The following is an 18,703-nucleotide window of genomic DNA, read 5'->3' as shown; positions in this document are numbered from 1 at the left end:
TCTTTCTGATTATTTTATCGATATATCGTCCTTTATATTGTTTCTTTTTTTCCACATGTGCCCCTAATCCTCTTCCATATATTTGTAACAGTCGACATTTACAAATATACGTTTCATGATTCAATACGAAGTTTTTTTTTTTTTTGGAGAAAGAGCAGCTGACGTCCCACCTCGGCCCCGCCTCTCCCGTGACGTCGCGCTCCTCCTTCCTTCCCGTCTGTCCCTCCGCTGCTAGCACAGTTAGCACTAGCACGTTAGCCCCCAGCAGCTGTTGGTGGCAGTCAGTCAGCCAGTCGGAGTCGTGGTGCATTTGTAATCCTCCTCCCTCCCGTAGAAAAAAACCGCAGACGGTTCGGTTGTTTCTTAGGGAGCCAGCTGCTTCACTTCTCCGGGCTACCTGCGGTAAAACATTGTTGTCCTCGCCGTCACGACAGGAAGAAGCTCTGGGACATGGCCAGACCAGAACAAGTCCTGGTGCTAGAGCCACAACACGAACTGAAATTCAGAGGTAACGCTGGCACAGAGGGCCGGGCCGGGCCGGGCTAGGTAGCTAACCTAGAAGCCGTTTATGACAGCCAGTGTATTGATTTCTGCATTAACCACTTAACGTTTGCTTAAGTGTCGTCGCTGTTGTTAGATTAGACAGACGTAACGAGTCTTCAGTCTGCGTTGAAACAGGTGAAATGACACTGTGCGCGACGATGCTAACCAGCTAGCATTCAGCCAACCTAGCAAGCAAATCAAACTGTTAGCTGTCATTGCAGCGTCAGGGCAGGCCCGCCGTCCCATTTCTCTAATTCACTCATTTGCTCCTGTCTGTGTCTTTCATCACCTGACAGCAGGTTAAACAACTCCGCGATGGGATCTAATTCTTGACATATGCCGTGCGCTCGGCGTTGTTGCTAACACCCGACTGTCAAAAAGTGGCTATTCTAGCATTTTCTACGATCAGGGTGTCATTGCTTAGCCTTATCACCATGCTTATTTCACAATATCATCAGCTAGCAAGCTTCGACTGGGAGCTTTGCAGTTTACTCTCACTGTGCAGCCTGAATTCCTTTCCAGCTTTTCTATATACAGCCTGAACAACTGTAAATACAGTCGTAGCTGGGCAGGGCAGGGATAATGGAGATCACTGCCTTTGGGTATGATGTTGCTGGAGAAATGGGTCAAGCGATGGCCTAAGGTGAAGGGATCAGTCAGTAGTGGGCTGTTCACTGATCGATTATTGCAGCGCTTTGGAAGAAAAGATGAGCCAGGAGAAGATGCATACACCCACACAGTGTATCTGATTAGAGCAGTGAGATTGTTTGTCCAACATACGATTCCATAACCCGTGTTTAGTTGTCAAAACAAGTTGAATATTTCTGTCCGAAGAGGGGTAGTTTGAGGATGATTTAAATGATACAACAAGCAACAAGAAAACATTTGCACTTGCCACACGTTATAAAACTGCCCCTTGAATAAGTTTTCTATATCATCCAAATTTTGGCTGAGGGTGGGGTGTGAGTAATAAAATAAATGCTTGCACATTTTGCTGCTCTTGCCACTGTTTTAATGTTTAATTTGCATTGTTTAGGGCAGACTCTGTGGAGTCCCTCACAAAATCCACTCACATATTCATCCTTGAAGACCCATGTGTATCATCAAACCAGTCTCTGTGACATGTTTGAGTGCCCACTGAGCTTCGATTTTCAACATGGAACCCAAGCCAGGCTGTAAATTTACATATACGTTCTTAAGTCACTGTGCTGTTGCTCTCCGTGTCCTCCTCAGGCCCGTTTACAGATGTCGTTACTGCCACTCTGAAGCTCACCAACCCCACAGATAGAAATGTGTGTTTCAAAGTCAAGACTACCGCACCTCGCAGATACTGTGTGCGCCCAAACAGTGGCATCATTGACGCTGGAACCTCCATCAACGTTTCTGGTTGGTAAAAAATTTTTGCATCCTCTTGCAACACAGATGACAGGCCTAATCAAAGTTCAAGCCCACGATGTGGTTTTCACATTACATTCAGACAGCTGTGTGATACTGACACAATGAGATATGTATATGTTGCACTTCTGTAGTTGCTTTCAGACAGTATGTCTAAGTTAGGAGTAGGTATTCAGTATCTGAGGAACAACTGACTACAATTGTGTGTAATGGCCCAGCATAAGGAGGCAGTTAATGGTAATTTTATCCAGCAAAATAAGTTCAGTGTGAAAGCTATACCAAGCTATCTTGATCATAAAAATACTTGATGATATCTAGTCTCATGATTACTGAACTACCAGCACCAAAATAATTTTTGTAGCCTCAGTTCTAGTAGCCATTGTACTGATACAGCATTCAGCTACTTGAGGTTAGAAATATTGTTAGGAAATCATCAGAGGGCACATCTCTAACTGTCTTTGCAAGTGCTGTGTAATAATAACCTGCACAAAAACAAATAATTATAATAACGCTGTTTAGTTCCAAACATGTAAAGAATAAAAGAAGAGTTGGAAATGATAGATAGCAGTATAGTTAGGTTGTTAAATTAAAGATATCAGATATCAATGGTAAATATATCAGTTTATTTAAAAACACAAATCTAAAATAAGTTGAAGATTTGAAAATTGGAGTTATATTATCGTACAAGAACTAATATCAGTGTGAGGAACATGTAACATGATTTTTGGTGCATTGTTAATAATTTTTGTATAATATCTAAAGAGTCTGAGTTGTGATTTATTCCAAACTCTGTTACAACAGTGTTTGGATTAAAATGATCCCATGCTCAAACAGACAAATTGAATTTCTAACATTGATTCAGTGACTGAGTAAATGATCATTCAGCCATGAAAGTTATAATTTCAGGACAAGTAGTCAGTTCATGAGGAGTAAGCAGGTCACACTACAACCCAAATCAAACCTGACCAACATCTTTACTTGTCTTTTGCCTTTTTCATTTACCGGTTGTGTAGTAATTAAGGGGCAACACAGGAAGTTAGTCCTTTCCCTAATGATCTGGGTTTCCATTCTGTTATTGTTTTTGTCCACAGTTATGCTACAGCCTTTTGACTATGACCCCAATGAAAAGAGTAAACACAAATTCATGGTGCAGTCCATGCTGGCTCCATACGACATGACTGATATGGAAGGAGTTGTGAGTACCTGTGCATAAAATATGATTTGGGATTATAATGTTGTTATTCATAGTTGTCCTATTGACCCTGAGTTTTTTCTTGATGAACCACTCGGAGATATATCAGTATCTTTCAGAAACCTAAAGTAATGCCATTGTGCAGAAGATTTTCTGAAAAATAAAAAAAAATAAAAAGAAAGATAAAATAATCTGATCAGATGCTGTTCCTTTATGAACTGTCTCTGTATTTTCTTTCTGTCTCTTTCCCTCTTGATTTTTGTCATTCACAGTGGAAAGAGGCGAAACCTGAAGAGCTGATGGATTCAAAGTTGAGATGTACATTTGAGATGCCTTTAGAAAATGACAAAACTGTAAGTCTAACTCCTCCACGTGTGCACCATATATTTCAGAGATTTAAATAGCCATTTCAGGCCCATTGGATATGGTCTTAAAAAATTTTATCAGATGGAAACATTCACATTGCATGTTTCTTTAGAGTTTATTTTTTCCCTTTTGTTCAGTATTTTTTCACTCTCTTACCCATCAGCAACACATCACTTTGTGCCACCCATTACATATTTTATTTATTCATTTATGATTTATTTGTTTGTACTTTCATCTCACTTCTTGCCATGTCTCTGCATGTCTCTTCATCCCCTTCCTACCTGTCCCTCTACTCTCACCCCAATGCCCCCCCCCACCCTCACTCTCCACAGCATGAGAGTGAAAGCAACAAAACTGTGTCTTCCTCTACCTCCTCTGTTAAGACTGAGCACCCCGCGCTGCCCAAGTCAGCCAGCGCTTCACTGGATGACGGGGAGGTGAAGAAGATAATGGAGGAGTGCAAGCGGCTGCAGATGGAGGTGCAGAGGCTACGGGAAGAAAACAAACAGATTAGGGTGAGACGCTGTAGAACCCATAAAAGAGAAAATCTGTCTGCGTTTTCTATCAGGCTTGTATATTCTACTCCAGCACTTCCTCTATCATTCAAAGAGACAGAAACAACCATAGAGTTTATTCTTGAATGTGGTGTCTGGTTTGAAAAAGGTGGACAGGGTGAATAATAAAAAAAAAATATATATAAAACTTATTTTATTGAAATGACTGGCCATCATAAAACCAGAGACATATTTTTTTTGGATACTGAAACCAGTGCTGTGTTGTATGAGAGTAAAGCTGAATACTGACTAACTGCCCCACGTTTGTCTAAAATCATTTCACTTATTGCTTGAATGGTAACTTATTTCCAAATGAGGATTTAGAGGTTAAAAGCTGCACATATCAGGTGACATTCTTTAACTTTTAAAAATATCAAAATAAAAAACGGAAGGTGTCAAATTAGTGTCGTACTTATGTCAGGGATTTGATTGTGTGATTAGATTTTTCTGACAGCACTCGAATGCAGCAATAATTATACCAGATTCTTTAGGCGGATAGTGGTATAACTATTTAAAAGTTAAAAAAATCTATAATGGCATATCTGCAAATATTTTTTAAAGAGCTGGAACCAAGTTGTGTATGAAGTGGGAAATTTTGCAGTAGGAAAGTAAAGTTGTCAGAGCAAACTCTGATAATAAGGACACAGTTTCTAAGTGACTTCCATTTCTGTAGGGTTTCTTGTTACTTGCATAAATACACTGAAAACAATATATTCATGATAAATAGAAGTCTGTATTTGACTGTGTATGTGTGTGTGCATTCACGCATGCGTGTGCGCTGAGCTGTTTCGAATGCATCTCTGACTCCCCTTTCCTCATCTCAGGAGGATGACGGGCTGCGGAAGAGAAAGGTGATGTCAATGGTTACTCCTCACTCCTCCGCCATGGCGACCTCAGCCGTGAGGGATGAAGGCCTAAGCACCCGTGTCCTGGCGCTCTGCATGCTGTTCTTTGTCATTGGAGTCATCATTGGCAAGCTGCTCCTGTAGAGACACAGACGGACAGAGCACAGAGACGGACGGACGGGTGGCGTGCTCGGGGAGGACACGTGTCAGTGATGGCAACGGGGATGTCTTCTGGGTTTATGTTGATTTATCTTTCTATTGTTTTGTTTTTTTGTTTTTTTTTTAACATTTAAGGCAATATCATGATGGTTTGTCTGGATGGAAAATAATTTAATGTGTAAAAAGAAAACGAAGGAAGGCGGTCCCAAGTTAAACCATGAGTGCGAGCGTTTTTGTCACAGGTCTTGCCTTTTTCTTTTTTTGTGAAATGATGACCACCTCTGATATGTTCTTTCCGTCCATCCCTTCTCCCTAAATGATCCTCCCCAACTTGCACAGGTCACAGTTAGTGGTGTATGGAAGTGGCTTCAAGCTGGCTGAATGTCGAAAGTCTTTCATTGATTCTTTATTGATTTTTAAGCCTTCGAGCTCCTCACTCACATTGTCTATAAGAAATGTATAACACTCCTCTCCTGATAATCTCTCTTCCACTTATTACTCATAATCTGCAAGGAGAAGTGAACACAAGTGATCGGTGAAAGACTTTTATCCTAGACTCAGACCCTGTGTGTTGTCTTCTGAACAGTATGTGGTAAAAATGTGAGCCAGTAGAAGCCATGCATGTGTGTGTCATGTTGATTTTGCCTCCTGCAGGAGGGCTGATGTGACTGCGTGTGGATGTTTTTATGAGGAGACCACAAACGGCGAAATCACAGGCTGTTTCAGAACAAAGGAAGATGGGTGGTGTAAAAAAAAAAAAGAAAAAACTGTCCTCTGAACAGATTACCTGTGCACAACAGAAAAATGGGGGTTTTTGATTATAAACTTAATGATTTAAGTCAGAATTCAATAAATCAATTTTGGGGCCATTTGTAAAATTATAACCTTGTAAAATCAATATTATGATAAAGAATTGATGCTGCACAGCGATCTAGTTCAAAAACAAAGCTGTAGTCTATTTCAAGGCATGAGATTTTCCAAGTTAACACTTTGACAATTTCTTCCTCAGGTTGCAGGAGAGAAGAGTGGCACTAGACTAAAAACAGACCCAGAAAAATTTCCCCCTTAAACCAGTGAACTTGTCATGCAAAACCAACTCAATATACAATATCCACTATGTAACAATAGTTTTGGCCAATGTTGTATTTGCGTCCTTTAGTGTATTACAGCAGTTGTTTGCTTTTTTTCCCTTATATTATCATGTAGCCACGATGCTTCTGTTGTTTATAATATTCAAATGCACTATATTCAAGTGTTCACTCTGCAGTCTGCATGAAATTACCTGGGTTTATTTTGATTATTATTATTTTGTTTGAGTGTTGAAGTTATAATAGAAAAACAAAAAAATACTGTCTTTACAAAAGGGACCATCTTGAGTCTGGTTTATCAGTTTGTGTGTGTTTTTGTTCCTTTTCCATCATCTTTTTCTTTTATTTCCTGTTGGGCTCTGGTGGTTGTGAGATAACAGAGACAACACAGCTGTATTATCTCCATTATCACGTGACCAGCTCACCAAACTTCTTGGTTGTTTAAAAAAAAGAAAGGAGAAAAAAAAGAGATTAACCATCTGTATTTTTCGTTGCCTGAGGGAGCAGAGAGGAGGGGATGTGGGCGGCTGGGAGGAGGACTGACCTGTGAATACACACTACATTGAAGAAAAAACATGGCATCAACGCTTCAGACCACATGCAAAGATACAGTCACACAACAATGTAATCAAACAGTAATTGGATACTCTTTTGTATGTACATAAAAATAAAAATACTTAAAAAGATAACTGGCAAAGTTATTAACATACTGTAGTAAGGAAGAAAATAATTAAACAACCACCATGGTTCATGTAGCATCATAATGAATTAAAATACATAAACCCCCAACTGTCTTTTTCTGTGAAAAGTTTACTAATTTTTTTCTCATTTAGTTTAGATTGCAGTCTCTGAAAAAGGGGTGAAATGGGCTGTGAGGTGTCTGTGTATATGTGTGTGTCTGTGTGTGTGTGGCTGCAAAAACAGGTTGATGGAGGATCAGCTAAAAAGCAACTTTGCAACTCCTGTTGGCATATTTATTTTTATTAATAGTATGAATGCTGAGGCATTCACACAGTTGTTATTCAAATCTTTATTATTAGTTATTATTTTTATTATTAGTTTGAACGCTGAGGCATTCTATTTGAATAACTATTGTTATGATAAAAGCAAGGACCCTGAACTTGATAGAATGGTGGAATGTACCAAAGACTACATTAACTTCTGTATGGACACTAATACCAGCAAGGACTGTACACTGCTTTCCAAACAACAAAACCTTGATCACCAGTAACATCAAGACCCTCCTCAACCAGAACGATGGAGACAGGCTCAGGTGTGTGCAACATGAGCTGAAGAGATTAAAGCAGGCGAAGGAGGACTACAAAAAGAAAGTAGAGAGGAAGCTGCAGCACAACACCAGAGAGGTGTGGAAGGGAAAGAGGACCATCACTGGCTATAAAGAGAAGAACAGCCAGGAAACATCAGGTGACGTGGACAAGGCCAATGAGTTCAACCTGTTCTACAACGGGTGTGACACAGCCTCACCTGTTCTCTCTCCCACTGCATCAGCTGCAGCTTCTCCTACAGCATCTCCTCCACAACCTGACACTGCAGCTGCACCTCCCTCCACACTGGGATCAAGTCTCCTGTCCTTTACAGCGGAGGTGAGGGCGGAGCTCAAGAGGCTACGTCCTGGAAAGGCAACAGGCCGGGATGGTGTGTGTCCGAGGCTGTTAAAGGACTGTGTTTTGATTTCTCAAGTGCATTTAACACCATCCAACCCACCCATTCTTAAAGACAAACTGGAAGGGATGGGTATGAATCCCTGCTTTACGTCCTGGATTATGGATTACCTGACAAGACCACCCCAGTACGTCAGGCTGGGTAACTGTGTCTCAGGAACAGTGATGAGCAGCACTGGGGCTCCACAGGGGACTGTTCTGGCTCTGTTCCTGTTCACCCTGTATACGGCCGACTTTAAATACAACTCTGAGTCCTGCCACATCCAGCAATACTCGGATGACACATCTATTGTGCTGCATATCAGGAACAGGCAGGAAGACGATCTGATGATGGTCTTCAGTGGATGGAGTGACAAGAACGGCCTCCTTCTGAACACCTCCAGGACTAAGTAGATGGTCATCGACTTTTGGAGGTCTAGGCGCACCCTTCAGCCAGTCAACATTCGAGGGAAGAACATTGAGGTGTTGCACACTTATAAATACCTAGGTGTGCACCTGGACAGTAAACTGGACTGGTCCCTGAACACAGATGTCATCTACCTGAAGGGGCAGAGCCGGCTCTTTATCCTCAGGAAGCTCAGGTCCTTTTTCATCAGCAAGCTAATAGACACATGAATTTCACCAAGGGGATAAATAAAGTATCTATCTATCTATCTATCTATCTATCTATCTATCTATCTATCTATCTATCTATCTATCTATCTATCTATCTATCTAATTAAATACAGACAAGCAAAGAGGTATACAGACAGAAAAACAGGCAGACAGAAACAGACAGGTAGACAGACAGACACACACACACACACACACCCACGCACAGACTCACACATACAGAAAGCTGTTTACAAATTAGTAGTCATAGAGGGAGATACCAGTCCAGACTGAACAGAACAACAGTAACTACAGCAGCAGACATACTGAATTTAACCTGCTCCAGTGGTGTTATACTCCAGATCCTCCTTTTACTTTCCTTCAGTTGTTAACTACTCCTGCATACTTTGTGCTATATAAACCGTTCAACTATCAAAACGTTCAGCTTCTTCAGGAGATGTATCCCTACCTTCAACTTTTTGATATTATTCATTTTTGAAATGATAAATGTTTTCTGCAATTTTTTACAGTGTAAGTGACTGGAGATGATGTTCACACACTTCTGCATCTTTGAAATTCAACTACTTGAGCATACTTTCAGCTACAGGTCTCATTCAAACTTTAAAGTGTTCACAACACTTCCAGCAATTAAGCAATTATTCAGCTTATTGACACCTTAAAGTTTCTAATGTTTAGGATGCAGTTCATCTTTTGTCATAATTACTTCTTCACCTTTTTAAGGCATTTTGTTCCTACTTCCACCTTTGCCAGTAAATAAATTGGCTTTCGACTGTTTCAACAACATGTTTCAGTTCTCAGCTTTTGCAGCTAATGGACCTCAGCTCCTACCATTTAACATTTTTGTATTTAATTTTTCAACGCACTGTACTTTACTTGATATGAGCTGCTTTCTCAACTATTTTAGCAGGGTGTCAGAAATCTCCTTCAGGTGTGACAAGTTTTGCTTGTATATTTTTTCTTTTTTAGGCTTTTCTCAGCCAATTCAGGCCAATTAGCTTTGAACTTAGATATTTTTCTGTTTTGTACATTTTGTACATCTTTTTAGAATTTCATGCTGTTTGTTAAACTTTTCATCAACAATTCAGGTATTTTTCAACCATTTTATGCCATTCAACCTCCAGCTTACAATTTTTGCTTTTAAGCTTCAGCCAATGCTTGAGCTACTTTAACATTGCTTCAGCAATCTCATTCATCTCTCACTCACACGCATTTTCTTCAGGAAATGCATTTTCTAGTTAGTATGAATGCTGAGGCATTCGCACTATTGTTATTCAAATCTTTACATTTTAATCATATTATTAGTGTGAATGCTGCTACAGAGGCATAATAGTTTCAGGATGTCCATCCATCCAGAAGGACAAACGTCCCATTCGGTAGACATGATATCTCAGTAACGCCTTGACGGAACTTCATCAAATTTGGCACAAATGTTCACTTAAACGCAAGGATTTAGTGGTCAAAGGTCAAGTTCATAGTCACCTCACAAATCATGATACTGGTCTCCTGAACGCAATATCTCCAGATCTCCTCAAGGCAATCCCTTCAAATGTCCACATGGACTCCCACATGAGCTATGTGTAATGTTACTCGCTGTATGGGGCCATGATGTCATCTTCAAAATAAGAAAGAAAAAGAAAATAAAGGAATTACCCTAACTCAAGTAGCCTACTTTCTCCTGATTATAACTGATATCATGACCAATGGTTCTAGTATATAACCTGTCAGATTAATGTTTTGTGTGTGTTTTTTTTTTTTGTTTTTTTTTTTACATTGCAACTGGAAAAAGAAAGAAAGATAGATGTCTCCTATTCTTACCCCTTGTGAACAAATAAAACGAACCGTGACCCATCCTGGCCTGACCCCTAACCTGTTAGGGCAGATTATCCACACAGGGCAAAATAGCTTTAAACGTGCTCCTAAAGTGCTTCTGCTGACACTTTATTCTGGCTCAACACTGGCATTTTTTTTTTTCCTTTAACCTAACCTGACTTTGTAATGCCCCTAAACGATCAACATCTCCAGCCAGGCGGCACTCTGCAACGTCACAGGCATCAGGGGGTGGCACCAGTTGAGGTGGGGTGTGCCAAAACCCCCAGAAACAAGTTTTACAGCTGTACTGTACTCCACACGACCTACAGATGTTCTAACCAATTACAGTCCTAGTATGCAAATGAGAGTCAAACTATTGAGAGTCCTTTGCCATATTCACCCTTATAACTACCCTAACCTACCTACCTACCCTAACCCTCATTCTTCTGATGCCCTCCTGTGGCCTTCACCAGGCACTGACCTCTGCACATATACAGCGGGGCAAAAAAGTATTTAGTCAGCCACCGATTGTGCAAGTTCTCCCACTTAAAAAAAGATGAGGCCTGTAATTTTCATCATAGGTATACCTCAACTATGAGAGACAGAATGAGGGAAAAAAAAAAAAATCCAGAAAATCACATTGTCTGATTTTTAAAGAATTTATTTGCAAATTATGGTGGAAAATAAGTATTTGGTCAATAACAAAAGTTCATCTCAATACTTTGTTAAATACCCTTTGTTGGCAATGACAGAGGTCAAACGTTTTCTGTAAGTCTTCACAAGGTTTTCACACACTGTTGCTGGTATTTTGGCCCATTCCTCCATGCAGATCTCCTCTAGAGCAGTGATGTTTTGGGGCTGTCGCTGGGCAACACAGACTTTCAACTTCCTCCAAAGATTTTCTATGGGGTTGAGATCTGGAGACTGGCTAGACCACTCCAGGACCTTGAAATGCTTCTTACGAAGCCACTCCTTCGTTGCCCGGGCGATGTGTTTGGGATCATTGTCATACTGAAAGACCCAGCCACGTTTCATCTCCAATGCCCTAACTGATGGAAGGAGGTTTTCACTCAAAATCTCACGATACATGGCCCCATTCATTCTTTCATTTACACGGATCAGTCGTCCTGGTCCCTTTGCAGAAAAACAGCCCCAAAGCATGGTGTTTCCACCCCCATGCTTCACAGTAGGTATGGTGTTCTTTGGATGCACCGCAGCATTCTTTGTCCTCCAAACACGACAAGTTGAGTTTTTACCAAAAAGTTCTATTTTGGTTTCATCTGACATTCTCCCAATCCTCTTCTGGATCATCCAAATGATCTCTAGCAAACCTCAGACGGGCCTGGACATGTCCTGGCTTAAGCAGGGGGACACGTCTGGCCCTGCAGGAATTGAGTCCCTGGCGGCTTAGTGTGTTACTGATGGTAGCCTTTGTTACTCTGGTCCCAGCTTTCTGCAGGTCATTCACTAGGTCCCCCCGTGTGGTTCTGGGATTTTTGCTCACTGTTCTTGTGATCATTTTGACCCCATGGGGTGAGATCTTGCGTGGAGCCCCAGATCGAGGGAGATTATCAGTGGTCTTGTATGTCTTCCATTTTCTAATAATTGCTCCCACAGTTGATTTCTTCACACCAAGCTGCTTACCTATTGCAGATTCAGTCTTCCCAGCCTGGTGCAGGTCTACAATTGTGTTTCTGGTGTCCTTTGACAGCTCTTTGGTCTTGGCCATAGTGGAGTTTGGAGTGTGACTGTTTGAGGTTGTGGACAGGTGTCTTTTATACTGATAACGAGTTCAAACAGGTGCCATTAATACAGGTAACGAGTGGAGGACAGAGGAGCCTCTTAAATAAGAAGTTACAGGTCTGTGAGAGCCACAAATCTTGCTTGTTTGTAGGTGACCAAATACTTATTTTACTGAGGAATTTACCAATTAATTCATTAAAAATCTTACAATGTGATTTCCTGGATTCTTCTTCCCCCCCATTCTGTCTCTCATAGTTGAAGTGTACCTATGATGAAAACTACAGGCCTCTTTCATCTTTTTAAGTGGGAGAACTTGCACAATTGGTGGCTGACTAAATACTTTTTTGCCCCACTGTACCTTGTTAGAGACTACACTGTCACAAAGTAATGCAATAATCACATACCTGCCTTTTTTGTATATTCTTGTGGATGGGCTTTATTTATTTATTTTCATTTTGGCATACTTTCAACATAATAGTCAACGGCATCTTAAAAGATATATGATGATAATAATAATAATAATAATAATAATAATAATAATGAAGTGGTATTGCATCTGGATTTTATTAATTTAAAAGCACCATATAATCTTGACATTCCAGGTAATTTTAACGTAAAACATTTTGACTTTTTAGAAATATAATTCATTAAATTATTACTCACATTATTACTCAATTACATACACTCACAGACGCTGGTGCACGGCTGCAGCTTATGTGTTTGTGGGGAGCAGAAAGAGACAGATATACATTTTGGGGCAATGCTGCTGTCAATGAAGTAGATCCTGATTCTTTGGCCTATTCTGCTTTTGTGACTGACGCAGTAGTTTGGACTTTTGACCAATAGGTGGAGACATATGCTAAAGTTTGGCAGCTGGGACACAGTAACAGAGACAGCAAAGTACTCATGCAGGCCCAGCTCATTATAGATTTTTAATGATAGAAATCAGGTAAAACAAACTTGATTAGCCAGCTGTATATGCTGTCACAGAAAAAGAGACCCACCAATACCAGCTGCAGTATTATTGCATCCCTAATTGTAAACCTGCACATTCTAATTGTGGAATGGGCCATGCTACATTTTTTGTCCTTGTATTACTTGTATGCTATATGTTTTGGAGGAACTTGACTACAGTGCTCTCACTTGGAATAGAGCATCTTTTACACTGAGGTTTTGCTACATTTACTTGATTGTGGACTGAGCCATTCTGCATTTTTTTTACTTATTACTTTAAATAGGGTCCGATACCAACCATTTTTTACTTTTATTCCTACTCGTAATACCCCTTACTCTTGTAAATGATCTGTGTACATCCCTCTCCACTGAAGGATTTAAATCACAGAGAGATCCGGTACTTTAGAATTATTTATTTACCTCAGCACAACTCAAACCACACAGAAAAAATACAAAACTGTGTTATAATGTCACTGAAATGTACAAACAGTGAAAATACTTGTAAAAAGATCAACCAATAAAAACACTTTCTGCAACATACGCATTTTAAAGTGTCAGCCTCAGTCAGTCCTTCTGCTCCTGCTGCACCTTTTTTAGCCTTTTTAAATGACCTCCTCAGCTCCTCCTTCACCTGCGAAGCCCTACTCTTCTTTCTTGATGTACTCTTTATTTTTTCTGCCAAGGAGCCCTCAAGAGAAGTTGTTCCCCAGGGTTTCCAACCCAGAGGCCAGATGTTGCCTTTCACACCATCCCTCTGGATATGGAGAGCCTTTAAATGCACAATCACATGCACGTTGATTTGTTTTTGTTATTTACCTTTGATGGCAAGTTGTTGTATGTAATGTATAGCTGAAGAATGCACTCTGGACAGAAGACAGCTTCCCTTGATAGGAAAGGTGTGTCAGCATGTTTGGCTCCAGAGCTGAAGCCAATGCCATCTCCGGGTCATCCAGGTTTGCAGCGGCCTTTACCAGGGAGGTCCATGGTGGAGGCGTAGTGTCTGGGCTGGTCAGCTGGAACTATGAGACATTTCATTGGACGCCGCCAGCGGTGTAGTGGTTCCCAATATGCTTAGCGTAACTTATCCTACCCTAACCTAACCTATAGAAGCCTATAGGGGACTATATTCAAATGATAATGTAATTCCACAATAGCATTTTAATTTTCACCAAATGTATGTGTTATTTGAATATAATGAAAATAAAAATGCAATTTCCAAAAATCCCCTAACTTTCCCCCAACCTGGGCCTTGACAGTGCATACATACACTATCATTTCCACAGGCTTTCAAACCATTTTTACAAAAAAAAGACTTTCTTCCTTCCTACCAGATTACATGGTAGGCTTACTGCAGCAAAGGCTAGCTCACATGCAATACATTGTGTTTATATGTTTAACATTCAGTATATTTATTATACAGCACACAACACATTGGAGCTGAGGGTTGGTAGGGACCGCCCAAACTTGTAAAGTAACCAATCACAAAGAAGCCTGTCGAATTTGCACAGTGTGTATGAAAAATGTGAATGAAACTCCAGTGCAGCTCCCATCTTTGGGGTTTGCTGTTCTATTCCCTGCGATACACTGAAAATCAGGTCAAGCGGTAAAAAAGGACTTTAAAAGAAAATGAGAAAATATGTTCTTAGACACTAACAAATGCAGATACACTCTGCGAATTACGCAGACATCTGCATGGTCCCTGTATTACCCTCAAGTCTGCGTAATGTCAGTGTGTAGTCGGGTCAATTGTCTGTCTAAAACCATGACACACACACACACACACAGATAGACAGACAGAAAGCTGTTAGTTAGTACTGATAGAGAGAGATTACAGTTCAGATTGAACAGTACAATAGGAAATACAAGGCAGACATATTGAACTTAGCCTGCTTTACTGGTATTATACCTGAAATCCTCCTTTTACTTTCCTTTGGTTGATAACTACTCCTGCATACTGTGTGCTACATAAAATGTTCAACTATCAACACGTTAGGCTTCCTCAGGAGATTTATGCTTACATTCAACGTTTTGATACTATTTATGATTTTTGAAATATAATATAATTATATTTTTAAATTTATTTTTCTGCAATTTTTTTAAGGTGTAAGTCAGTGGAGACGATGTTCAACGCCTTCAAAACTTTTCACTTCAACTACATAAGCATACTTTTAGCTACAGACTTCAATCAAACTTTAAACTGTTCACAAGACTTTCAGCCATTAAGCCTATTGATATCTTAAATGAAAGTTTCTACTATTTAGGATGCAGTTCATTTTTCTGTTACTAATACAAATGATTTCTTCTTTCACAGTTTTAAGGCATTTTATTGCTGATTTAATTTTTGGCAGTAAATGATTTGGCTTTCAACTGTTTCAACAATATGTTTTAGTTTTCAGCTTTTGTAGCTAATGGACTTCAGCTCCTCTAGTTTAACATTTTGGTATCTAATTTTTCAAAGCACTGTACTTCACTTAATATGAGCTGCTTTCTCAACTATTTTAGCAGTGTCAGAAATCTCCTTCAGATGTGACAAGGTTTGCTTGTATATTTATTCTGTCTCAGGCTTTTTTCAGCCATTTTATGCCATTTAGCTTTCAACTAACATGTTTTTCTGTTTTGTACATTTTTGTACAGTTCTGTGTTGTTTGTTACACTTTCCACCAACAACAGGTCTTTTTTAACCATTTCATGCCATTCAACCTTCAGCTTACAAGTCCTGTTTTTAATCTTCAGCCATTGCTCACCATTGCTTCAGCAATCTTATTCAGCTCTCAGCATTCACACGCAAGCAGGAAATGCATTTTCTAGTTTATTTGATCTTATTAATTTTATTGTTTATCCTCCTTCTGTGTTCTTATTTTCACTTCATTTGCATTGTCTGGTTTTATATATTTTGTAAACTTAAGAAAGATTCTGTATAAGTAAAGTTTATTATGTATTTAACTCATAATAAAAATTATTATTAATATGTATTTATCCCTTTACACCTGGCCCATGGAGCAGTCCTCCAATGATCACAGAGACACTGCTCTGTTCTGTTAGCTGGGATTGGACCTCCAACAGTGAGAGAAGCCACAGAAAGGCACCAGCTTTACTGCTCAATCTGTGACCCACAAGTCAAGACAGATTACATCTGATTGGATCACTGATGGCTCGTCTGACCTACAATCTGCTGCATTCTCATCATCGTTTCCCTGGGCAAAGGTTTCCATGGAAACAAACCCTGGGTTACTTTAATCTGTTGTTTTGCAGCCCTCACTCATCTGCAGGCAGACTGGATTCCTTTTTGTTAGGCTCATATTCTTCTGCTCTATTTCCTCACTGAGCTCTCTCTCTCTCTCTCACCCTCACCCTCTCTTGCTATCTCTTTCATCCTCTTCCTCACGCTATACACACACACACACATATATATCTATATATAGATATATATCTATATATATATATATCTTTATATCTATATATATATATATATCTATATATCTATATATAGATATATAGATAGATAGATAGATAGATAGATATTTTATTTACCCGCTAGGGGATATTCATGTGTCCATTAGCTCATTGTTGAATAATAATAATAATAAAAACAGTTAATAAGAAATTAACAAAAATAATTAGATTAGTACATTTCCTTTGGCTGAGGTGTTGTATAGCCTGGTGGCAGTGGGAACAAAGGATCTCCTGAACCTCTCTGTTCTGCAGCGCAGTGAGATGAGATGTTTGCTGCAGCTGTAGCTGCTTCTCTGTCCTGCCAGAATGTTGTGGAGAGGATGGTTGGTATTGTCCAAGATGGTGTCCATTTTACATTGCATGCGTCTCTCCACAACAGTCCTGAGTGAGTCCAGACTCCTGCCAAGCACAGACCCAGCTTTTTTTGACCAGCTTTTCCAGTCCCCTTGTGTTTGTGTCTGACATGCTGTTGCCCCAGCAGACTGCAGCATAAAAGACACTGGCCACCACTGACTGATAAAACGTGCAGCATTTCACTGCATCTTCCTGAGGAAAAAGAGTCAGCTCTGTGCCTTCTGGTAGATGGCATCTGTGTTCAGGGACCAGTCCAGTTTACTGTCCAGGTGCACACCTAGGTATTTATAAGTGTGCACCACCTCAATGTCCTTCCCTCGAATGTTCACTGGCTGAAGGGTGGGCCTAGACCTCCGAAAGTCGATATCCATCTATTTGGTCTTGGAGATGTTCAGAACGAAGCAGTTCTTGTTGCTCCATTCACTCAAGGCCATCGTCAGTGTTAGGAAAATTCTTATCGTCTGTGTTGAAGAAAGAGCGATGGAGACCAGGATGTCTTATGTTGAGGCTGTTTATTGATGCTTGATCAAGGAGAAAGGAGGATTCATCAATACAGGCTTCTGTGCATGATGTCACCTCAATTCTGAAGCAGGAACCTCTGGGGATAGGTTGTATACATTTAGAAAGATAATATAGATAGTTTGCACTCCATAATTGCTCAAATAACCCCATAAGATGGAGAAGGGGTTGGAGAGCGATGTGTTACTACACTATTGGTTCATTAACCATAAACAAGAAAACATGACTATATACGTATGACTGCTGATTCTTAGAACACTCAGCCACTTGTTAATGCCCATCCAAGGTCTGTTGTTATCAAACCTAGCACCAGCAGTATCAGCATCAAACCACAGCTTTGTCTGGAGGAGCCGCCTCAGTGTCTCAAAGCTAGTCAGATTTAGTGCAGTAGCTGGGGCACAGAGACCTAGGGCCTCACACTGACCTTTTCCTGACCAACTGCCAACAGTTCAATATCCTGACAGCAGATCTTCTCCTTCACTATGATGTGACTGGGGTTGTACCATCTATTGTTCACAAGCAGAACCAGTCCTCCACCTTTATTCTTTCCACTTACTTAACCCATAATAAAGTCATAAAAGAACCAAACTTCATGAATGTTTTTTGTGACAAAGAAGTATCTGTTCCAGTCACTCTATCAGAGAAAAATCAGACTTGTAGAAATAACGGGAAACTCAAGAGAGCCATGACATTATGTTCTTTACAAGTGTATGTAAACTTTTGACCACGACTGTATTTAAACTTGTTGAAAAGGAGTATAATATGTCCCCTTTAATTCACAAAGCAATCATATTTATAATGTATCTGAGCGCTTTCTGGTTGCCTAGCAATGGTAGACTGCGCTGTGCTGTTAATCAGCTGCAGCTCGTGCTGTAGCTGTTATACACTGTTAACTAACTGCCCAGTTAGAAAATAACAAATTAACAAAACTATTGGGACCTAATGACGAAATATACAAAATATAGACCACAAAACACTGTAACATTAACTTACACACACACATCTACCACCGGAGGAGGGCAAACTACACTTGCTTCCGTTAGAAACACTAAGCTAACACCGACAGTTACACATTTAACATATAAGCAAAATTATCAAAAGCACATAACAATACACAAAACAGAAAGCACACAATATTTACAACATGTACAACCCTTTTTCACCTAATTTACCCACCTGTGAGGACAAATAACAAAGGCACTGTGGGTGAGCTGGTCTTCAGTTGCCTTACTTAAAAACGTTAACTGCCAACTGAGGATTGCAGCTCGCCCACAGCTTATAGCCTCACAGGTGGTCTCGTGCCTGGAATACGAATGTTTAAAAATTTAATGGGGGGTTTCTGTAAAAATATAAAAACATATATACATATAAACAACACACATTATTGAGTGGGCAATTCAATTAATAAATAATATTAAATAACTATCCTATGTGC

The 18,703-nt window shown here is 39.9% G+C and overlaps 1 protein-coding gene across 2 annotated transcripts; it reads left to right on the top strand.

Annotated features, from left to right (window-relative positions):
- Nucleotides 1-232: 232 nt before the first annotated feature.
- Nucleotides 233-6,931, top strand: LOC111670679 (vesicle-associated membrane protein-associated protein B/C-like). Of its 2 annotated transcripts, none has more exons than XM_023427506.2 (6): nucleotides 233-508; nucleotides 1,777-1,929; nucleotides 3,030-3,133; nucleotides 3,403-3,483; nucleotides 3,880-4,011; nucleotides 4,875-6,931. In XM_023427506.2, exons 1-6 carry the CDS (start codon nucleotides 451-453, stop codon nucleotides 5,037-5,039), a joined length of 693 nt encoding a protein of 230 aa, XP_023283274.1. In that variant the 5' UTR covers nucleotides 233-450; the 3' UTR covers nucleotides 5,040-6,931. The 2 variants fall into 2 exon arrangements, with proteins under 2 accessions (XP_023283274.1, XP_023283273.1); XM_023427505.2 differs by having other exon boundaries at nucleotides 235-508; nucleotides 3,829-4,011.
- The last annotated feature ends 11,772 nt before the right edge of the window (nucleotides 6,932-18,703 follow it).

The sequence above is a fragment of the Seriola lalandi genome, unplaced genomic scaffold, assembly GCF_002814215.2.
Source record: "Seriola lalandi dorsalis isolate HSWRI2012SDOR001 ecotype SW California unplaced genomic scaffold, Sedor1 jcf7180002054861, whole genome shotgun sequence".
In the NCBI taxonomy this organism is placed as follows: Eukaryota; Metazoa; Chordata; class Actinopteri; order Carangiformes; family Carangidae; genus Seriola; species Seriola lalandi.
The sequence above is the reverse complement of the archived record's forward strand: the minus strand, read 5'-3'. Positions and strand labels throughout refer to the sequence as shown.